The following is a 24,672-nucleotide window of genomic DNA, read 5'->3' as shown; positions in this document are numbered from 1 at the left end:
AGTCCTGGATTTTTAAGAATAAGATTATTGTCATAATAGTTATTCTTATATCCAGTGTTTCTCACCGAAATACATTTTTACTTGATGTCTAAGCATAAGCATTTCCTTCCTCATAAAGCGTTTTGAATACTGTCTTCTCCCATGCCCTTCTGCTAGTGCATTGTTACATTCTCAGTTCATTACTCCCACCAATTTTCATGCAGGCGTCACCATTTACGGTATGGTCCGACTGTTCAAAACAGCTTTCTGTGTAAAAATGCAAGTAACCTGTCATCAGTTATCAAACTTTGTTTGGGGAGTTGGAAAGGATCCCAGCCCAGCTCGACGTCATGTGACCACTCCCGCAAGCATCTTGTGACACATCCTTGTCTCTGCTTCCTGAACAGCTTCCTTTGTCTTCCACTTGCTGCCAGTCCTCACTTGGATCCCTGCTTTAACCACCTTGGGTTCACTCGATTCCCTGTGCTGTACCACTTCTCTAACTCCTTAAATTCCTCCTCCAAGGATTTGAAGGTCAGTTGCAGTGTGCTGTGGTGTCCATAGATTGCAATGCTGCTGAGGCTCTTTGGCAGCCCCAGCCGTCTCCTGAGGTGGTTGCTGACCCTCCTCTCTAAGGTTTCAACTGTCAAGATTGAAGCTGCATAGAAGAGGATGGGCCACAGGATTCTGGGAAGAATGCCATGCTGATACACCCAGGCTTGGAGCGTCCTAGGAAGGCCTAACTTCGGGTCGACTGGATGGATGTGGTGTCCCTCAGAAAGCTGTCAAAAACCTTGCCTAAGCTCTTGAAGGGTTTTTCTGTGATGATTGGGATGTCTGTGCCTGCAATATTGACCCTTGATATTGTCCTACTCCTTCACTTTTCCCAGCACCAAAGATCTTGATTTAGCCGGTTTAAAACGCATCTGACTGAAAAGTCATCCATTAGTGCTCTGATGGGTGGTTGCCATTGAACGGATTTCATCCTAGGCCATCTGCACTCTGGTTCAGCAGACTTAGTGAGTATGTTCATGGCTAGGGAGAACAGTGACACAGAGATAGTGCACCCTGTGATGGTGCAGATCTCCACCTTGTTCCACCTTATTTTAATTTACCCTGAAGAAACACACATGCGGTCTGTGACTCTGGTGGGGACGTGAATTTTGGTCGGTACGGGCTGCACCAGTCCTTGGAATGGAGCCATATGCATTTGCCAAGTCTAGCCACAACACTGACAGGTTACCTGTGTTCTCTCTGACCTCCCTGATGAGCTGTGTCACCACAGCAGTGGGCTCCAGACAGCCTGGCACCCCTGAAATGCCACCCTTCTGGACATGTGTCGATATATAGTTGTTCTTTGCCAGGTTAGTGCACAGATGACACTGAAGAAGACCTCTGTACACAGCAGGGAGATGATGATCTGGACTGAACTGAACTGTTGTATCAGGGTAGAGTTTTTCTCCTTCGGGATCTACACCTCTTCAGCTACTCTCCATCATGGGATCTTCCCCCTTCTCCAGAAGACTCGCAGGATCTTCCACAGAAGCAGCAGGAGATTGGGACAGTTCTTGTACACTTTGTACGAGGTGCTGCTTGGTCCTGGAGCGGAGCTTGCCCTTACTTTGCGGACAACCTCTCTGCACCTCCGTTTTCATGGGTTCTATTAAGATGTTACACTCACCCAGTCCTTGCTCTCTGTCAGAGTTGCTGTAGGTCTTCCTCAGATTTTGGTGAATGACCTCCTGACACATTTTCCTCACATGTCTACAATACCCACAAGTACTGCCATGTATAATGTAGATTCTGTGTTGTTCACTTTATTCATGTTTTCTGACGTAATACATCTTTGATTTGTTTATGGAGTGATAGTATTTAAATATAAGGATTTAGTATACGAAAGTACTTCTTGTCCCTGATTCCTCATCAACATACACACATCAGCACACACAGACACACCTGACAGGTGGCAAACTGGCAATTAGTCAGTTCCCTCAACAAAGCTTAAAAACAAAGGCTTCTTTCAGTTTGACCTGAGAGGACCGAGCTGCCTGCACACACACACTCCCCCGCACACTCACTCATTGCCTCCAACTCCTCTCCTCTGACCTTCCTTACCCGCCCATCGAGTCAGAAACCGCTTGTCTCTTTTTCTTTGAGTCAGCACTCTTGTTTCCTTTCCTCTGCTCTCCCTCCTTTCTCGCACTCTGATCGACCCCCCTTTGTCTTTCTCACATACACACACACACACATACACAAACACACACACACACACACACACACAAACACACCTTCCTTCTCTGATGTGGCTGCAAAAGTGCGCAGACACATGTGGCCTTGAGAAAGGCATTGGTAACAAACATGGGGGAAGACGGAGAGGATAAGAAAAGAAGAGAGACAGAGAGGAAGGGAAGACAAGAGAGGAGTAGATGAAAAATGCTGTCTAGAGGTAAGGCAGGTTATCTCTGGTTCCCTTTGGAAAATCCCCAAACGCACAGCGAGGGTCTGGCAGTCAAGGTGAGAAGCAGAGGACATCCCTCCCGCCCTACCTCCCTCTCTGCTTCTTCCCCCTTGCGCACCCGCCTGCACCCTCTCCAGCTGTTCCCATTACCGTTTGTGTGCGTGTGTGTGTGTCTGCTGAGGTATCCATTCATATGTCTATGTGTGTGTTTGTGTCAAAAGTTTGTTTCATGCGTGTGCCTCGTTTAGTCAATTGTCAGACATCATCGACATGTCTGTTTACACATGTGTTTTTGGACAGATTCTCTCATGCGCTTGCCTGTGTATGCAGGAGCTGCCATTCGGTGTACATGTGTCTGTGGGTGTGTTTTCTGGTCGAGCTCCAGCGCTCCTCAGGGTATCCCTGTAAATGCCAGAATGTTGGCTCAGATGAGGACCCCTCTCCTCTGTAATGCTTAAAACTTTGTTTCTCTCTCCTCTGTCAGTCAGCAACTCACTCATGAGAGTTCACAAGAGCACTGAGAGGCCGAGGGGTGGAAATAAGACAGAGAAAAGACCTTAAAAGCCAGTGGTTAGGTTGTTGTGAGGTCTGTTTGATTTGTGGTGAGCTGGGAGGACTGTCGGATGATTCAGAAATCACTGTTGTCTTACTTTTCAAGCCTAGATACTGTATCTAACATCATATCCTCTGTTTGAAGGCAACAAAACAAGTGTGACATTTTAAAGTGATAGTTTAGGTATTTTGAAGTGAGTGTTTTCAATTCAATTCAATTCAATTCAATTCCAGACCTTTATTTGTCCCCGAGGGGCGATTAGTTTTGCTGCAGTAGCAAAGAAGTTGACACACGACATACTGACATACTGTTTTTTCGACAGCCCACCCAAAGAGTCCCAGCAGAGAAGCTAAGCAATGCACTGCTGTGGGCAGTGGCAGCGGAAAACAACTTATTTTAGCCACGTAAATATGCTTTAAGTGTAAAGCCCTGGACATACTCGCAAGATGGCTACTACACGTATCCTGCGTTCCTTTGGAGCGTAGGTTGTGCACATCCCCAGGAATTAATGCTACGCATCGGCAAGATGTAATTCAGCACATGAACAGGGGGCAGTATGTCAATCTGACTGGTAGGTCAGGTGGTGGCGGTGGTTTGCCAACCGGCATTAAATGCAAAAGAAGAAGAAGAGGGTCAGTAGCAGACTTAAAAAAAAAGTAGATTTTTGGCGGGATGTTTACAATAAAACTCCTGGACCTAGTCCGCAATTGCCAAGATCGTTATGATGTCTCATTAAAATCACAACCCCCTCGAGTGTTGCTATGTTTGGTTTGTTTACGATGTGCAAATTCGGAAGTTGTCAAGGAAGATCATCCGGTGTTGGCGAGAGATAATCCGGTCTTGGTCTGCCCCCTAGTGGATTCACGTTTAATCCTCCCTGTGCACGCAAAGTACGCAGACAAATATGTGGACAATGACGTCTCATTGTTAAAAAGCAAATTTATCCAGGGCTTTAGTTATATTAACAATAATTTTACTGCTTTACCCTGCTGCCTGACAGCCTTTTTCATCGAAAATCACACATTCCCACGCATAAGCCCAAATGTGCCTCTGTATTACATGGCAGATCAGCTGTTTGGGTAGGAAAGTTGTGAGATCAGACTGAAATCAAACTTCATTGACTGAAGATTTCAAACTTGGTGCGTCATTGTGTTTTTGCAGGCTGTGCCGCTGTAACTGAACAAAACAGCTGATCTGTCGGGTAATACAGTGCACGGTGTGGTCGGGCTTATGTGTAGGAATATGGTCTATTCAACAGATAGTACCGTCATGAGTTGAGTAACTACAAGCTTAAGTACTTCCTGTCCATCTCGGCTTAAAAGTTGAGTTGATTGTCGACGTTGGATCAGACAAAACAGCCTCACACCAAAACTGGGTTTCCTGTGCGTATTTTCTGACTAGGAAAGCACAGCTCACCAAATGTAAAAGCTCTCATGAATGTAGAGTAAATACATTTCATCAATCCCTTATATAAATGTAAACAAAGGGGTCTCCAACCACCACAATTCTAAACTGTATTAGAGCCTGCCACTCCCAGAATCACTAATTTGATGCAGACTAACACATAACAGCTGCATAAAGGTTTGTCTACATCAAACACAGGCATACATTTCAGTCAAACTGTGAATCAAACCCAGTTATAGTTTACATGCTAACAAACCTGTGATATATTGAGCCTGAAAGGGCCTTTAAAATGAGCTTGAATATGAACTACAATCTTTTGCCCCTCTTGTCATTTCTTTCGTTGCAGTGTGCTGTCCTACAATAACAGAGCAGACTTGCACACACACTTCACCACAGTGAAGATGGCACAAGCCTTTTTCAGAGGGAAGCATATGTGAAATAGCAACCCTGCTTACCAGTTGTAGTGCAAGTCAACCGGAAAAATGTTGCTTTTAAAACTCGAGCGTACAAAGTTGCTTTGAATGACAGAGGTTGTTTTTCACTTAAAGGTTGCAGATGTTAAAGCTTTTTGAAACTCGAGCTGGCTAGTTTATCCACCTGAGAGCACAATGCTGGCTTGGAAATGGAGCTTTTTATGTAGACCGTTTCTGAGTCCTCTAAATGCTGAGCGATGGTTTCTGCAAAGAGTTTGAAAGAGCAGTGCTGATGATAACACTACAGAGAATGCCAGTGGGGCTACATGTTCTGCATAAATTAATAAATGATAATTACTCCTATCTTTAGACAATTGTTTTGCAAGCTCCTGTGATGCTTCCTCAGCTGTTTGTCCTCAATTAAAGTTGTTTTTTCTGCTCATTTGCTCAGATAATGATCAGTTTTGCTGGTAAACAAGCTTTTATAAGGCTAACCTTGCTCTGTGTGCTTTTAGTGCTGATTCTTATCCTTCTGACAAGAGTTGCATCTGCAGGTAAATATTTCATCATTCACTATGCAGGGACACTTTATTTCACTGTTAGGTTTATCCCACTGTTTCTTTGTTCTGTTTTCCCCGTAGCTTTATTATTTAACGCTAAATAACACTCACAGCTGTAGCATAACATCAAATGGCACTGATGTTAACTTTTATCCAATCTTCAGACGTTCTCAATGTACCGTTATGATAGAAAATTATATACACATAATTGCATCACACAAATCTCTTTTGGTGGCCAATAAAGCTGATTTCTTCACAATCTCAATCTCAAACTGCTTCTGCTACAGTGCCACAAGAAAAGCCACTGGGGCAAGTGCTTTCTGGATGAAAGAAAACATGATCAATCCCATATATTTTTATAACCCGAGCCATCCCTTTAAACTTTTTTCTTCCCTCCCGCAGGATATTTTAACAGCAGTTACTTTTTTATTGGATTGTGAAATGAAGAGACAGGAGGGATGGGGGAGAGACAGGGAGGTTGAAGATGTGATCTGACAGACAGTCAGTGGACTGACTTGAAGTTGTGAAGCAAACGGGACCTGTTGACCTTATCATGACAAACAAGTGAATGAAGCGCCGTAAAAAGTAAACTATATCCCCTCTAAAATGATGTGGATTAGAAGCGTTAAGTAGCATGACATGGAAATATTTTAGTCAAGTACTTGCACCCCAGTAATGCATTTAAGTAATATAATTAGGGGCATTCAACCACTGCATGTGAATTATTTAGCTCAGAGATGACAAATAATTGTACTTGTGTCAAAGGAATATGCACCTTTTGCATTTAAAAGTTTATTTGAAAATAATAAAGGAAAAATCAATTATTTCTGTAAATTTACTCTTTTAAAAAAAAGTAAAACGGCACTACATTTGGAGAAGGTTGTTTAAGGCACGAAAACACAAAGCACTTGGATTTTATTTGGGACTTGTTGGTCTTGCTCCTGGACTTACCTGTCCTAACTTGGGACTTGACTTCAATGATTTGAGACTTACAGCACAATGGCATCTTTCCACCTCTGCCATATTTGAAGCTTATATCTCTCTAGTCGATCAATTGCACACGCTGACACTGACCTGCAAAAGCCTATTTTGCTTGAACGAGGCCATCCAACCTCCCAGCGAGCAGTTAGTTGTTATAGCTGTAACGCATCTCGTGCATTTCTTGAGTCATGTAGGCCTACAGGACAAACACACGTGTGAGCACACACACACAGGCTCATTCACACATGTGCCCTATCGACGCTGTGAAATACATTTGTCCTCTTGGATGTGGTCGAATGGTGTCTGCGACTTAAAGCCCCTGGATTAACCTGTGGGTGCCCAATTGCAGCTTGTAAATCGTTTTAAGTTCTTCACGCTCGGTTGCGTCGGCCGCGTCGTGCGTCCAATAAAAGCCTAATCCAGGTTTTTTCTGGACTAATGCCTATTGACTTTTCACAGAGGTCTTACATAGAATCAATTCCCCAGATGAGTGCAATGGTTAATAGCAGCGGTGTGCCTGCGAACAGGGCTGAATAATGTCTTTAAGTGTCAACCTATGGAAATGAGGCAAGGGTGTGTGTATCATTACTGGAGAATAATCCTACTGTACATCCTCTGTGTCTCCACCCTCATCTATTTTGTCGTCTTTCCCCCCCACTTCATTTCCCCTCCTCCTTCTCTTGTTTCATCTTGTCCCCTCTCCCTCTCTCTCCCTCTCTCTCCCTCCGTCCCTCTCTTTCTCTCTCCTGTCTATGGGAGTGAATGATGAGGGAGGCTACCGGTCCATCCTTCACTGTTGATGTTGTGAACGTGTGTGTGTGTGTGTGCATGTCATCTGGCGCCGGGCGGCCTCCCACTGATGTAAGAGGGATCCGTCATGTCTCCCTGTCACAACAGCAGACACGCATGAGTGGATGTACACACACACGCAGAAACACACACACGCAATCCTCGTCGTACACACTATCTATGTGGAACAGAGGATTTTAGTAAATGTACTGTCTGGTCTCAGATACTTTCTATTGACTCTGACTTGATCTGATTAGGGGGTGTGTCTCTGTCAGTTCTTTACTGTCTCTGTTCATATTCTCTTATTTTTCTTATCTATTTTGGCAAATACTTTGATGTAACCCTGCTGAGTGGTCTCCACCTACATTGAAAAGCTGTAGAAATGCATCATGGCCAAATGAAAGTTAATCTCTTTCTGAAGTTAGTTAAAAACAACTTTTAGAGCTGCTAATAGGCCCTTAAAATGCAACATAATGGGTCATTTCAGCTAATTCTACTTAATATATACAAAACAGCATGGAGTTTGGCGCATAAAAAGCAGCGCAGAAAGAAATCCTTGGGTGGATTTGTGGCTGTTGTATGACTCGAGTGGTTTTTAGCGTGCTCAAAGGGGCTCTTTGGGTAGAGCTGAGAATTGTGGCGTGGCAAGTAGACGCGAGTTAATTTTGGAGCATCAACGGCAGCAGGGGAAGTGACAGAAGCCGCCGACAGCCTGCGTGTTTGGAGCAGCCCCTGCTGAACACATCGGGAACTGCAGCACTCATTATAAAGTCTGGTTTGTCTTTCAGATGAGGGGGAATGACAGTAATTGGAATCAGGTGACAGGTCGCTTTTGCTGCTTTTATTTAGTGGAGCCTCTGCTTTAGTGTTTTGTTAGGTGAAGAGATGTTTGAAAGCGAGGAAGTGATCGGTCTGAAATCAGCCTGAAGTCTAGTCAGAGTAATCACTGTGCAGACAGATGTGCATCTGTCCCCTGTGTGTCTGCTGTGTGAATAATGTGTCTCTATAAATGACTGCTTAATAGTCTGTTATCCTATAAAGCGGCGTTGCTGATGGCACCCTGGGTGTGTGTCTGTGACTAAGTACATGTGGTTGGCTTCTGGCCAGGACAAAAGTGTAGAAAAGACTTAATTAGATCTTATTTTGATACATGATGGTTGGCATGTCCTATACAGAAGGAGTTACTTTGTTTGTCAAATATTTACAAATGCCAGATGTAAGAAGTATATTGATAAAAGGTTTTGGAAATATTTAGACCATTGCAAATACACTTTCCCCTGTCCCTGTATGCCTTGCAGAGGTGAGTGCGCACATGAAATCATTCAAGCTCCTTGTAAGTCTTGTTTTTCCTGCTGGGTGGTTTGGTCAGCGTAGTATCATGCTAAGCATTACAGTTAAATTGAGTTAAATTGCATGAAATATTAATTAAAGGTGTTTTACAAGGGGGAATTCTGTGTTCAACAAGGAACAATGTTCTTTGCAGCTGTGACAGAATAATGCCAGTAGATACTGAGAGCTGTGGAAATAACGTCTCTCTCCCTCGTTCTCCATTCTTCCATTAGCTTCTTGGCTAAAAGCTGACTTGAACAACATAAGCTCCAGTGCGGCTGACCTGCAGCGCAGTCGCACATTCACGTCAAGGATGGTGCGTTCAGTAACGCAGTAACGCAGAGTTACTTGGATTAGTAACTATAATAACAATATTGTTTTGAAAAAGTAATCCGTTACACTACTAGTTACTGGGAAAAGTAGTATTAACACTGCTGGAGGCCATATTTTACCTCCTAGCATATGATATTTAACCATGAATTTGAAATCTACTGTATTGTGAGCTGTCTTCTTATGCATGATCACTCGGAGGGCAGAAATTAAGGTATCAAATGTATACGTAATGATCAAAGCTGATCAACCTCTGTGTGGAGAAGTTTTAAGCTTTCTTTCTATTTATTTGCTGTCAACACTATAGACTAAAAATACTGGAGATCAGTATACACTTTCAAGTGTGTAGAGTACCTGTATTGGTCACAAACATAAATGAACTACTCTAGTAGGAAACAGTGTCAAAGGCCACCCAAATTTTTGTCTTTAATTGGAAAATCTGACTTTGCTAGCGCCCAGGATGATAATGGCTAATCGAAAAGACCTCCTTTGCACAAGGTTCGTCATGGATTGGTAAACACACTCATTTAAACATGCATCACCCTACACATTACTCATTTGGCCAGATTCAGTTTAATTCACGTAATTAATCAATTAATGAACTTCAGGCTGTACAAAGCAGGCTTCAAGATGAGATGCAACACACTGCAGTGCAAACACGGTTAATGATAGCAATCTGATTACACCTTCCAAGAGACTCCAGACGTTTGGATTCCGCTGTGTACTATTAGAGCTAAGTTAATGGGTGGGTGAGGGAATGAATGGCTGCCTAAGTGAATGGATGTGTAATTAAAGAATGGGCGATACAGTCAATGTAATTAGCTTGTTTATGTGCGGTACAATGGATATAGGCAGGCGTTAAGGCCCTGCGCCTGCGGTGGCAGACAAGAAGAGACAGAGAGAGAGAGAGAGAGAGAGAGAGAGAGCAAACTCCTTATTCAGGCCTTTTCTGCTCACCCGTCACATCAAGGCTCCAAATCAATCCTGCAAATTGGTTTGTTCCTCAACAAGGTTACCAAATGACGGAGGGATGGGGGGGATGAAGTGGAGAAGGAGAGGCAGAATATGATCCAAGGAGGGAATATGTGAGAGCAGTAACGAGAGGGAGGGTGGGGGGTGTTCCGATGTTGACGTATTGTATAATGCAGAACTATTTGTGTCTATGTCTGTGTGTGTGTGTGTGTGTGAGAGAGAGAGAGAGAGAGAGAGAGAGAGAGAGAGAGAGAGAGCTGAAGGCTGGCAGTGGGGTCGTCAAGCTATGGAGGGGGTGAAGGATCTGGTTGATTGTGGTTTGTTACAGGTAAACCGGACCCTATTGAGTTATGGCATATTCCAGCTCTGGAACCACTTCGTCCATGTGGCGAATAGGCATGTACACGTGTTTGTCTGCATGTGTGTGTGTGCGTGCGTGTGTGTGTTTGTTGATCCAGCCACAAATGCTCCTGCAACCCTGTCACAATGAAATGTGGGGCCCATTTCCTCCCATTCCCAGCTGAGCCAGTGGAATTGGAGAGTAAACATGTATAAAAAAACAGAACAGATAAAAAAATGGCTGATCCAAATCCAAATCCAAATGTGTTATTCTTCTGTCTGTGTGTGTGTGTGTGTGTGTGTGTGTTTTTTCAGGAACACTTCACGCCGGAGTGTAAGTTTAAGGAGTGTGTTTTTGAAAACTACTACGTCACCTACTCGTCCATCCTGTACAGACAGACCCAGTCGGGCCGGGCGTGGTACATCGGTATCAACCGAGATGGACAGGTCATGAAAGGGAACCGAGTCAAGAAGACAAAGGGAGCTGCGCACTTCCTGCCCAAACTCATTGAAGGTACTACAGATTAATATATCTTGTACAAGATGTTCCACAGGCAGGGACCAGTGAGTGTTAGTGTAAGATGCTTTGTGGTCATTGCCATTGTCATTACACTGTGTCCAGTGCGATGTTCTGTGGAGGAAGATATAGCTAATGCTGTCTGTGCTACTTTTTTTCTGTTTATTCCAAACATGCTGGAAATGTAAAACACACCACTTCCTCTATGTAAAAGATTTTTTGCCAAGAAAGTACAACTCGGCATCAAATGTTTAGGGCATTAAATGGCAAAAGGAGAGAGATAATATCACTCCCAAATGTTTATTTTAACTAACCAGGAAACGTTTGGAGCGTAGTTAATAAAGCTGCATTAACTGCTTTGTTAGCCACTTGGGGACAGTGGAATAAGCTGTAAACATAACTCTGACAAATAAAGTTGATATGCTTTAAGTGTTAGCAAATAGTTTCTTATTCGCACATCCAGTAGAGTCATGTTTCTGTCCACCTGAAGTCCAATAGTCACTGTGGTTTTGTCTCACACCTCCTAAGGAAAATACCTGGCTCTTTAGCTATTAAATACTCCACTGTGGTTGTGGACCAGTAGTTAACTTTGTCTACCTGTTTGTTTCTAGGGAGGTAGTGTACAGTTAGTTTATTTTTTTCTGCAAACAGCTTTCCTGCTACTGCTGCTGGATACGAGGTTGATGAGATTGAGAAAGTGTACCGAAAAAGTGAAGTTGAGGACTGTAAAAAACAAAATAATGGGCTGAAAGAAAAATGCTTTTTAGTCTAAAATATTGACAGCAGGCTTTATTGCCAATAATTTATATATATTTCTCTATCATCATGGATCCATGCATAAATTCAGGAGCGTCAGACTCCGCAGTGGGCCAGTCGCTCCTCGATCTCCTGTCCCTGGTCCGACCTACTGTCGGTACTACTGGTACGGGTTGTGTCGCTAGTACGGCCAACGTGCTGTAAACGGTTCGTGATCGTTCACTGGATATTAGGCATGATCCATGCAGTAGGCCTACTACAGCTGGGGGCTCTCAAAATTCTTCCCTCTCACGGAGAAAAGAAAGGTCAGGTCGCAAAAAGCTGTTGCGTGAAGCCTAATTGTAGAAAAATGGCTACATATGATAATAATATTAATAATTATATTTTTCTTATTATAATAATAAGAAAAACATGCCTGATACTTTCACAGTCAGTCCAGGCCTACATGCTTGCAGCTATTGCAACACATTCTCATCTCAATGCGTCATAATTGACGCTTTCAGGCAGCATGAGGCGTGAGGATTTTATGCTAAAGGTACCCTTCAGCGTCCGTATGAAACGCCCCCGTTTGCTACCCTACCCTAACAGGTAGGGTTATCGGGTCGACATGCATACATTTAGCCAGCGCTAGCTAACTAGCACTTCGGGTCTGTATGGGACGCCCCAGAGGATGCCCCTTCCGGAAGCGTCCCATAGAAACACACAGATGCTACCGTCAAATAACTACGCTTTGTCACTCTTTCTCAAATCGTCGGTATATGACGCCCTGAGATGAGAATCAGTCTGCCCACCCGCCAGCCCTCGCCCTCGGTGAGAGTGAAAAAAAAGAGAGGTCCCCTGAAAGCCATGGTATAGTTCGCACACTGCTTTCGTCATTGTAAAAGAGCGGTTACATTACGCATAATCATTCGATCCGTTATTCATATTAAGATATTAATTGGTGCAGCTTTAAAATCAAATTTTGGGAGTAATCCAGTGTCATCTATTTGAACTTGTATTTTAAATAAGCACATTGTTAATGTCACTATGTGTATGATTTCCTCTCTCATTCAAATATTAAAAAATTTGCAAGCTGTAGTCTTTCACTGCATAAATAATACCTGTGAGGATGAACTAATTAGGATGAGGGGGATGTGATACAATTTCCCAATACTTTTATTTAACAGTTATTTAAAACAAGAAAAAAATAGAATAGATCACCTTGCTTGTCCATAACAACAATAAAAATAATAATATGCTACCAGTCAACTACTATGGCTTCAACAGGTGGCACTTTATGCAAGGTATTGAATAACGTACTCTATTGGTATCAGTATCACTTTAAGGGTACTGGTTTTGGTACTGGTATCATAAAATTTTAAACGATACCCAACCCTATTCACCTATATTGTCTCTCGTCTTTACCCAGTCTTAACATTTTGCAACCTTCTCCCTCCCCAGTGGCCATGTACAGGGAGCCCTCTCTACATGACGTCGCTGAGCAGAGTCCACCCAGGAAAACACCCAAGACCTCCAGTGACTCACCTGTGCTGCAGAATGGCAAGAAGGACCCTCAATCCAAAACCAAAACCTCCTCCTCCTAGCGCTCAAAGACTCAACGGGTGGAGGACATGGGGCACTGGGCGCCAGTGGACACCTGAACAGGATTGTTAGGGCTACCCCCCACCTGCTGCCTGCAACACTGACCCCCTGGGAACTCTTAATACCACAATACACTGGACTAAAGTTGGAGAAAAAAGGAGCAGGTCCAGGCAGAGTGGAGCTGGCCATTGGGAAGCCCCTTTTACCTTCACAGATCCCCATCCACACCAGCCCCTCTACCTTATTATTTAATAACCTCTGTGATTATCAAAGCCTGGGATTTAAAAGCAATAACTCCATGAAGAGGTGAACAGTCTCCTAGCATCATATAGCATGTCACCACAGCGTGTGTAACCTGCTGGAAGAAAATCCCACTCATCTTTTAGCCGTCATCAGCAGCACCCTTCCAGTCAACCAAATATCCGAGCAAAGTCTTCCTGGTTTTACCACAACGGGTGCGGCGGTCAAATCTGTCCCTCTGCAGCACACACTTTACAAATGGGTTGTGTTTTTATTTCCCCACAGGGTTCCATGCTAATGTTAGCCTGACACAGACACTGTCACAGAGACCCTTGCAGACTTTTGTTCTGCAGCCATCTGCTCAGTCCACATCTTCTGTGTGTCAGCAACTTTGCGAGATGGCCTGGATATTTGTCAGCCCTGCTTGTGTATGTTTGTGTGTGTGTGTGTTCCCTTCTTCCATCCACCTTTGATTTGATTAGTTTGTGACACAGACTCAATTTTCCACTCTGCGGCACAAGAAAACCCCTCCTGTCCTCTTTGGCTCTGTTAATGGAGTCTGGGGCATAATCATTCGCCCCTCAAACGAGGGGCCGAGAGCTCCCTCTGCACATTACACACACACACACACACACACACACACACACACACACACACACACTCATTATTACACTGACATTTACATACACACACGCGCAAAGGTGTATGTGTTGTGCACACACTTTAGCGCCCTGATATCTATGAGCAACGACCACAGAAAATTATGTCACGACTTAACATACTTAACACACGCACTCACAAATGCACACACACGCCGACATGGTGGCGAGTGTGAATGCAGGTTGTGGGAGATGATGAGGATATCATCAGTGTGATGGGGTACTGATGGAGCCTGACTGTGTAGCTTGGCACTGTAATTGGTTTTTTTCACTGTGGCTGGCCATGCATTGCACAAACCCACAAGGCCCACACAGTATCTGTGGACCCTCTTTCACTCAATGTGGTATTCTTGTCTAAAAAAACAGGAATATGTTTATTTTTACATCCCTATTGTGCTAATTCTGATGAATTTTAAAAAATATATAACAATTTCTTTAGATTCCATGACACCCCATCACTGTCCCCATGCAAGAAACATTTTACAGTTTTGTCACTGTAAGTAGTTTTTAAAGGGGCACTCCACACATTTCACAAGTCATGGGAAATACTTCTCAGCCTACAGTTGTATAGTGTTTTTCCGTGGAGAGAGGAGAGAAAATGACTCAATTGACAGCACTTGAGTAACGCAGGGTTAGGACTGAAGAAAGCTAAATTTCCAGGCTTGGGAGACAGAACTCTAGTGTGGAGTTAGAGAGATGTGGGTATTTACCAGGCAGTGTCCAATGAAATATGCCATCAAACTGCTCTATAGGGAGTGTAAGATCCAGTATTTTTTTTTAAGCTTGACCCATACTAGGGAGTAAAAGTCACAGTATCTTGACGTCTGCTGCATGGATCTTGACCGTCCTTTTTTAAATATGTCTCTTGAAATTCCCCCAACTTTTTTTTGTTAATCTTTTTCTAAACTTGTTCAGATGAATTACCATAAATATATCCTGGACACTTTGGTTATGATGCAAAGGAATTCAGGCCTTTTTTACTTGTCAGTTCAATGTCTTATATATGTACTATAACGATTGAAACTTAATATATTATGATTAATGTGACTGTTTTGTGAGGTGGGAAAATAACCAAAGTCATAAATAAATAAGTAGATAGCTGTGGCCAGGGCTGTTTCTAGCTTTTCGGGGGCCCTATGCAAGAAGTTGTTTGGAGGACCCTCTTTTGTTAAACTATGGTCGGGGGGGTTCCAAACCCTCTGAGGTTTCCAGTCATAGTATCCATATAAAAGTGCAAATGATAAAAGCACATAGCATACCAATAATATATATTTGTCGTTAATGTGGAACTATAAACATGTAACAATAAGCCCTCTTCATGAAAATTTTCGGTCTGTTTCTTGTGAGGTCCAGTGGAGTCAGCTCATCCAAAGACTTCTAGAGCCAGCTCCTTACCAACAATGCCATCTTTATTTCCAATTCTTACTGTGCTGCAGAGCTCGTCACACTGGTTGGAAAATGCCTCACCATCCAATTCAAAAGTCAAGCAGCACTCCAAATCTGGCTCGCAAGTCACCCAGTGTTTCACACCTTTCCTTTAATGACTCAGTGGTGTAGTAATAGTCTCTTCATGGCATCTCGGACAGGCTTGTCTGGGGCTTCATGGTGTTTCCTTGCGTGTCTAATCTTCTTTAAGTACAGCCTACATATTCATCTCCTCACTTTTGTGTTTAGCAGAGGAGCGGCAAAGCCAGTGTCTCTGTATCTTGTCAGCGAGACTGTTCATTAAGAGGCCTTCAGACCGCAGGAGCTTGCTCACGTGGTTTACTTGGTTTAGGATATCATACCATACCACTGTGCACATATGGAAAAGGTTATGACTGAAACTATTCTGCCAAAGCTTGTGCTTCAACCTTGGTCAGGGTATCTGTGGCTTGACCTCCAACAGTGCCTCCCTTCTGTTATGGGCCTGGTACCACACAGCGTCGATGCTGTGGAGCTGTTGACACAGCTCTACCGCCTCATTGCTCTCCAGGATTTCAGTGTCAAAGTCATATGGTCGTTTAAGATTGCCCATTGTTGTGGTGCTGCTGATGGTATCTGCAGACCCTTTTGCTGCATCAGCCACCATAAAATTCAATGTATGCGCCCCGCATGGAACATTAACTGAGCAAGGATTTTTTCTCCAGCAGTCTTGCTTGAACACGTTTGTTCTTCCCCTTTATATTGGCCCCATTGTCGTGCGACTGTCCTCTGTATTTGTCAAAAGGAATGTTTAGCTACTCAACCCTGTTCAGAATCAAAGATAAGAAACCAAGAACTGTTGTTCGGAAAGCCACAAGTAATCCTAGAAAGTGTTGCTTGATTTGCATGCTACGTCCACTCTGAGAGTCCCTACCGATATTTGCCCTTGGTGGCATTGGTCGGGAGTGCAGTTACCATTGCGTTCTACATTTTGTATATAGAGGTGATTGAAGCAATCACCTCTATTTGGATCACATTTCCAAAGTAGCTGGAATGACTGAACTGCCCACTCTCCGCACGATCAATGTGCTGCTTCATGACAGCATCAAATTTGGAAAGCATCTCCTAAGAAGTTTCCATTGTGTTGCTGGTGTAACGTGTTTGCAGACACCCTCAATGCAAGATTTTTTTCTGCTAGAGATTGTGTGATAGAGATCAAGCGGGTAAGGACATCTCTCTGCCTGTTTGTAGACGCAGTTCCAAATCCTTCTGTGTTTCCATGCGGGTTGTGTGTCCATCATTTTTTCACGAGTACGTAAGCCAGATCCGCGTTATCTTTTCCCAATTAACTAATTTCCTCTATAGACAATGTTGATGGAAGCTGCCTGTCTTGACTGATTCTGACAGAACTGAGGGACAATCACCTGAGTCAATTGGTTGAACAAAAGAAGGGTGTGGTGCTCGTGAGTCCGCAGTTGCTGAAGATAGACTTAGTGCTTGTCTGTCAGTAGGTAGTGAAGATGGACTTGGTTTCCCCTCATTAGCGGAGATGTCTGGCTCTGTTTGGGCTGGCCAAACTATTTCAGACTGACAAAGTTTCTTAAGTTAATCAACACAGTTTATCAACAAGTATTATTCATATTGTAATACCACATACGTATACATTACAGTGTCCCTTACACATCAGACTTTATATCCACTACAGTTAACACAGGACTAGACTTGTAGCTTAAGGCACACCATTTGAACACGGCTCGCTATCACTCTCTACTGGAGGCGCTGCAATTTATCATTATCTGTCAACACACACAGCCCAAACACTGCAATCCACAAGCCACCAACTCAAAGTGAGAAGAATTATTTGACTATACTGCATTAAAGGATTCTGGAGATTTCCCCAGCTACTCCCCCTCCCCACACTAACCCCAAACCCCTAAAATTAGACAATGTGGCAACTATTTAAAAATATACTAATGCTTGGACAGGACCCAGCTAACGTTGCTCTAGTGGACCTTATTTTAGTTAGACCCCTCCATCCCCACCCTACTTGTTAGCCTAGCTGTGTGCACAGCAGCAAAGGCACATTGGCTAACTAATAGGTGAAATACAATATACACTGGTCAACAATAGGACCTCAATCATTGAGTGATGGTCTTATGATGACTTTGTTGACACAGACACAGCTCCCCTATCCATCACAGCATCTTAATAATAACGTTTATAGATTTTTGGATATTTAGGGTTAGGGTTCACTTAACACATGAGGGTGCTTGGCTACACCCGGTCATTTTAATTAAAACACAATTTAAAAAATCAATAAAGAGGCTAAAATGGTAGCTTAAGGGCCTCCCTGGTGGCTTCGGGGGCATGGTCCGCATATAGCAAGAAACTGTCCTGGCTATAGCACATCAAAAGGATGATGATTCTAAAAAAGGAGATGGAAAGATAGATATTTACTGTGATTTATTTGATTTGACATTTTTGTGTTTCTCTGATGGACTCTCCTGGTAAATGAAACTATTTTTTTGATAATATTTCACTATTCTTGTTTTTATGTGTTTCAATTTGTTCTTCCCATTCAACACGAAAAGCAATCATTTTTAATATGAAACTTTGTTGGTACAATATGCCATGCAGGGTAATTGTTTCTGCCTAATGTTGATGTATTGTGGGAAGCGAGGGGGTGCTGTGTGTTCAGGAGGCAGAGGCTATGATCAGGGCTCAGAGAGACATACGCACCAAAGATGTTTAATAATTTGTGGTGATGAGCAAAAGAAAAAGAGTTTTATGAGAGAACTGCAGTAATGTGGAGAGTGTTCCCTGAACATGCACACACACACACACACACACACACACACATTTGCACACACTTCTCATTTAATGCATAATCCTCTGCTCCCCTGTAACCTGTGGTTGTAAATAATAATAGCTGATAACCAGTGAAGAAAAGAGGCGAGCTTTGAAGCAAAGTGATCTGCCAACTGAGAGATGAAGCAAACTTCACCTGTGCTTTTCTGAAGAGAGAAAGACAACAGTTGAGAAGAATGAAAAGAGGTTGTTAGAAGGGAAAGATAGGTGAAAGGAAGTAAGGATGGATCAAAAGTAGAACAAATAAATTAAAGTGAGGAATAAAGAAAAGAAAGTTACAGTTCAGTGAATTGCAACCCATTATTTTTATTTATTATTCAACACAAGCTACAGTTCAAACCTCAATTGCACACTAAAGACCTTAATTAAATTGTTAAATAGACCCTCAGGTTGTTGTGTATGACCATTCACCCCCATGGATCTTTAAATCCAGAACCAAATGTTTGAGTACTATTCGCAAAGTAATTACACAAATATTTAATTAAGTGAGGCTCCTGCCTGCTAGAATAGAATGAAGACTGTCTGGGACAAGATAGAGAGATCCTGTGAGATGGGAGGAAAGGAGGAATTCAGCAAGCAGACATAGCCATGACTTCTGTGATATTTACTTTAAGGGCTGTGAAATCTTTGTTGCAATATTTTCTCAAGTATGCGCCATATTTGTTGTTTTCAGAATTCGAGTCTGAATAGAAAGAAAGAGCTGTGAAGGAGAGTTAAGGGCTAACATTTTAGTTCAAGCTATTAATGTGGACTGTGAAAATAATGATGTAATTAATGTAATTATGTAATTTAGATAAAATTCAGATAAGAGATATGTAACATCCACTGATTTTACACATGAAAGTCACTTTACAACAGTTGTAAAATTTCTTCTGTGGCTCCGGAATGAGCTTTGTACAGGTGTGCTCAGACAGAAAGTGAAGCAAATTTTTGCCTTTCTCGTTACTTGCACAAATTTTACCACTGTTACTGTACTTGCTATACTTATGTTAGCTGTAAGCTGTATGTTAGCTGTAAGCTAGCTAGCAACCGACCGCGTCTGCGGTAAGTGCGTGCCTGTTATTTTCTGTGATTTACCTCCAGTCTCTCTCCTTTATTTTCCTTTTTGTGCTTAAGTAGAAACATTTTTATCTTGCATCATGCATCTAAAATTCGCCTTGCCATCAAGTTTGGATTGAGCTCAAATGTTTTAACAGGTATGGGGATTCAAATAAGTGAGCATTTAGGGGGCATGGAGGGTCTAATGAAAGATGAGTTGCTTAGTGGGAAATGTAGGATCCAGCATTTCTGGAGCATGACTATGTGGATACATCGGCCCTCCGCTGCTATAACTTTCACTATTCTTTTTCAAGTCCCCAAACTTTATGGAAGTGGAATACTAAATTGCTTGGTGGTCCCTTTAAAGCTAAAAAGTATTTTAAATTATTTTCTGTTGGTGCGTATGCTTGTACAGATGCAAAAAATGATCGCACACGAGGTGGCATTTCTAGATAAGAGGACACGCATATAGACTTCATTTGTTTGTGGTACGTGTAGGTCTACAATCATCTCATTTCCTGCCTCAAACTCTGTGTTTAAGTGACTTTAAACTTTAGCCACAAGAATCAAGAGTCTATTAAACCAAGCCATCAGATCTCATGACTGAGCGTCAGTCAACACTGACATCTAGTGATGGATTCGTATCTCAGTTAACACACTATGAGTGAACAGTACAAATGATCCATCAGCGACTTATAGTTGCATCGGCCATTAGTATGCAACTATGCATCATCTGTTCATTGTGCCACTGTAGAAAATGCTGATAGATTAGCTTTTTTATTCCAGTTTGCGAACTGACTTATTGCAACACTCATCCCCATGCTGTTCAACCAGGATTAACTATCCATCAGACAGGAACATTTTATGTTTGTGCCCATGCTGTTTTTGAATCTCTTATTTTTTCTGTAATCTAATTACTGTAATTCGTTGGCAGAAACTGTAACAGATATTATCTTTTGTAATCAGATTAATCCTATTAGATGTTACCTGTTATTCGAGTACTTCTGAACAATATATTTGGGTAAGGAGATAGAGATAAAGTTTTTAAAAGAGGAGGCTTGAAAATGTGTATCCCACTCTGTTTGCAGCGTTATTGTTTTCACTTTGCAGAAAGGTAGAATTAAAAAAATATAATTCTACCTTCCCAGACAGTTCGCATGATTGCATGAGTGTGTGTGTGTGTGTGTGTGTGTGTATCACAGACTCGTTTGCGTGCTTTGCGGTGTTCTTACTCTCCCATTTTTCTCTGCTGTTAGTCTTTTGTGATGCCTGAAATCAACTTCTCTAATCCAGCCTGTGTGCTCTGCGGCCTTCAGGCTTCACTTCAAACAATTCTGTGTGAATTACCGGATGTGAAGATTGCCATTTATCTCGCCCGCTGTCTATCTGAACACATGTTTGATTAGTGAAACCATCCCATGGCTGAATACATCGCCTGTAACTAGCTGATAAATCTCTGGATTCAGCTCTAAATGTTAAATATTGGCCATTTGGAGGGCTTGGCATCACCATGTCTTTGGAGTAAAAAAAAAAAGTTGGGAGGTGTGTGTGTGTGTGGATATCGAAGGGGGTTAAATGATGTATATCTGATTCAGCGGCACACTTCACACATCACACACGCACACTTCTCTCCCTGGGGACTCCCTTCCCTCCCATTTCTTCCGAGTCAGGGCCCTCCCTGCTTACTGAGTGAATTACAACTGCAGAGAGGGTCATCCGGGGTTGTGAAGGACTCAGCTAGAGAGAGAGAGAGAGAGAGAGAGAGAGAGAGACATGTGTCACATACTGTAGTGCACTCACAGTCTCCCTTTGAAGTTCCACTTCCTCTCTCTAATCCTTTTTGCAAACACAACATCCCTTTAACCTGGAGGCAGTATGTGTGTGTGTGTATATGTGTGTGTGTGTGTATGTGTGTGTGTGTGTATATGTGTGTGTGTGTGTGCTTTTTCTAGATCTCATTCATCAGCTTTGGTCCTTGTGCGTAATCGTTGTGTAACTGTGATTGTTGTGATTATCTCTGTATGTCCATTAAATGTATCCAAGAAGAAGGGGGAATAAAGTATCAGGCAGAGAGAAAAATAGATGATAAATCAGAGGCCAAATCAATGAGCACGAGTCCTTGGGCAGAAAGCAATAAACTCCATTAACAAGGTGCAGCCACATTATCTAGGAGGGTCTGGAAAACAAAAAACAGGATTAATATTGATATAGAAACGAATTATGTGTGTTTTTTTAGAGCTTTTATTTTTCTAAGACTTTGCCCTTTTTGTGAGCTTGGTTGCTGTGTATGTGCGTTACTTTGAGGTGGAGTCCCTTCACCACATCTGCAATGCAGCAGAAAACACAAAAAAGAGAGGGAGGAAGAGAGAGGCTCACGTGACAAAAAGAGTGACGCCGTGCTCGGACAGATTTTCTCTCTCTGCCTCTTGTTTTTTTTTTCTTTAGCTGCTTTGTAAAAAAGTGCTTTTATGTCGGAATCGGCGGACCGAGCACCTAATGTCACGTGCTGGATAGTAGTAACCAACATATTAACTTAAAAAATAGAAAAATCAGGCTGTGTTTTCAAAAGCACACACCCACAGTCCCTGGACACATCTGCATTGCTCACACAGCACCCTGCACCAAGCCAGCGCAGATGTGGCTAAATGGGGTGACCTTTACAACAGATCACGGAGGGACTTCACCTCTCACAAGTTAATGCACCGACAATGTTTTAGTGGTGACTTTACACTGTACTCTATACTAAAATGTCTTTATTACCCACCTTTTCAAGTGTTTTCTTTTAAAAAAAAGAGTATAGATTGTGTTTTGACTATTTCTCAGTGTAAGTACTGTGAGTTTCTGATTCTGAGTATTGGTTTCCTTTTTAATGCCCTTTTAATGAATCTTTGTTGATTTGTCCATGCGTGTTTGTTGATTCAACGTGTTTATTTTGCCATTTAAATGTATATCTGTGTCTTTTATCCCATCACATACGTGGGATATTGAACAACGGAGCTCAGTCTATAAAGAGAGGAAAACTATTTATGTCAAGACTGTGGGGTCTCAAACCTCTTCCTCCTGATCTCCCACAATCCTCCAGCACTCACATGTCAATCAAAGTCCGACTGACTGACCTCTGACCTTCGATCTGTTAACGGAGATTTAATTGGCTCGCCGACTGCTCATTCACCGTCTGTCTCTCTCTCAAACACACATACACACACACACGCATCTTCCACCTGTGTGCGTGTGATTCTGTGATCGACCACTGAAGGATTTTTTGAACGTTTGATTCTTTTATTTTTTGCTCCTCTTTGTACTGCATGGACGATCCAAGTTATTGTGACAAAGTCTTCCGGAAAAGATTTTAAGGAAATCACCATAATCTTACTTTCCTTGTTGTCTTCCAAATGCAAAAAGAGTGCTTCAGTCTTCCAGCTATCAAAGCCACAATGACATTATTTTTGTATACAAATGGGGCAAAAAATATATCTATATATCTCTATATATAAATATATCCATGCAAATGTGGTTCGGGTGCAATAACTCCCCCTGTTGCTGGCATGGTGGAACAACACAACTACTACACGCCATCCAAACCCATGGATCACTTGGAGAAAAAGGACTACAGAGAGGCAAGGGACTTGTAGTTTGAAACTCCTGGGTTGAGGTAGAGGATCACAGACAGGCGGGACTACAAGCATGCATGCGCCAATCATTTACTGGACACCTTCAAAGAAACAGTCTTTACCCAATATTTACTCTTTAACCCCTTTACCCCCCCCACAACACTCTATTATCCCAAACTCTTGTCTCTGCATTTGCAATATGATCTGTATTTATTTCTATAATAACTTACACAAAATCAAGGGAGATGTATTATTGGATATAATTGAATAAAACAAACTAATATATTTGTATGATTGTAACGCTGGTGTACTGAGAGTTTTTTTGGGGGGGTTAGCATAATCTAATTACACAATATGATCACAGGATCTGATATCGGTTTGGGCTCAGCCCCTTTGGTTGCTTTCACACCTGTAGTTCAGTTGGTCACCAGGGATTTCCAAAGTCTACCTCAAGCTGCAATAACATAACTCCCTGCTGTTTTCAGAAAAGAGGCGTACACCTGTTGCTTCCACCTCATGCAGTATCTTCCTCACATCTCTCCCTCTGCGCCTCACGTTTACACGTTTTAAAGTTGGGAGAAGGGTTATATGCACCTTTTAATCACAAACCTTTTCCTGATAGACTAATGCAGAACATGCGTGAGGATCCTCCCTGAGATTGTACTACTGCCTGGCCCTGATTTGACCCGGCGACCTCAAGTATGGGAGGCAAACACGCTAACAAGGAGACTAAAGCCCATGGCCGCTAGCATTGAAGGTTTACTCACTGCACAGCCTAGCTGGCTACCATTACATGTGGTCAGATGTAAGTAAACAATTGTAAACATATTTATTTTAATTAAAGTGCATCAATTGCACTTCAATCAACACTGAAAAAAAAGATAAGATATGGATTTATCTTGAAGTAATGCTCAGCAGCTTTCAACAAAAAAGAAATCTAGGCTATGTAACTTATCAAAACAACTGGTATAGTTTGTTTTTTTGTTAAATGCTTCTGCTTGTATATATATATATATATATAAATAAATGTTTTGGATTGTCCTTATCATTTATTGCTGTGTCCTAGGACTGTGTTCTTTTGACACATTCAAGTAGCTATAACAGTCCTCATCACACTGTGGCGTGTTTTTCTTTGTGTCAGCAAGTCTTGCCTTTTCTGTGCGCTGACTCCTGGAGGACTCGTACATCTGCTGAGGGGTTTTGACATATAGCTTGCCTCTGGCTACTCTTTGTGCCACCTGCATCTTTCTTAAAGACTGGTCAGAGAGCCCATACTTGAAGTAAACTGTCTTGTCTTTTACATAGCAAAACCAATTGATCTTATGCCAGCAAACAACTTCTCGGCCTTCATCTTTCCCTTTGCCTTTGATGATCTGACTTGAAAGTGACTACATGAAGTCCCAGCTCGTGAACACTCTATGGCTTATCTCTTCTTGCCACTCTCACTAGTGTGTGCTAGATGATGCACAACCACTACTTTCCCTCTCACACCACATTCTGCGTATTTAGTGTCATTTAGTGTTAGACTGTATGTGCTCAATTTGCTCGAGTTTCTTTATGCTGTCTGGCAAGCAATTTTTGTGCTTGGTGGGCTTCATTTTTAATCTATTCAAATTGTTGATACCTCATGGTGGTCATTTTTGTTTGGTCATGTAGAAATTAAGGTTAAACTCAATGTGAAACACCCTTCTGTACATACTTTGTTTTTGCGGGTTGATTTTCCAATCTTTGTTGCCTATCTCTGTATACAATTTTTTTTAATAGTTCCCCTTTAAATAGAGCTTCCTTGTGTCCTTTGTGCAGTAATGGGATTCAGCTGCTCGGAATGACTTGCTGTGTTACCAAATTGTGCTCTCAGAAGAAATTCTCAACACAGTTTCCTTTAGTTCTT

The 24,672-nt window shown here is 42.3% G+C and overlaps 1 protein-coding gene across 2 annotated transcripts in view; it reads left to right on the top strand.

Annotated features, from left to right (window-relative positions):
* Positions 1 to 23,081, top strand: part of fgf11a (fibroblast growth factor 11a) — a 102,755-nt gene extending 79,674 nt beyond the window's left edge. For both annotated transcript variants that reach the window (XM_046065087.1, XM_046065086.1), the window contains 2 exons: positions 10,423 to 10,621; positions 12,821 to 23,081. In XM_046065087.1, coding sequence (XP_045921043.1) covers positions 10,423 to 10,621; positions 12,821 to 12,963 — 342 coding nt within the window. In that variant the 3' untranslated portion in view covers positions 12,964 to 23,081. The remainder of the gene's footprint in view (positions 1 to 10,422; positions 10,622 to 12,820) is intronic.
* The last annotated feature ends 1,591 nt before the right edge of the window (positions 23,082 to 24,672 follow it).

The sequence above is a fragment of the Micropterus dolomieu genome, linkage group LG12 (assembly GCF_021292245.1).
Source record: "Micropterus dolomieu isolate WLL.071019.BEF.003 ecotype Adirondacks linkage group LG12, ASM2129224v1, whole genome shotgun sequence".
NCBI lineage: Eukaryota > Metazoa > Chordata > Actinopteri > Centrarchiformes > Centrarchidae > Micropterus > Micropterus dolomieu.
Note: the sequence above shows the minus strand (reverse complement) of the source record. Positions and strands in the feature narration are given on the sequence as shown.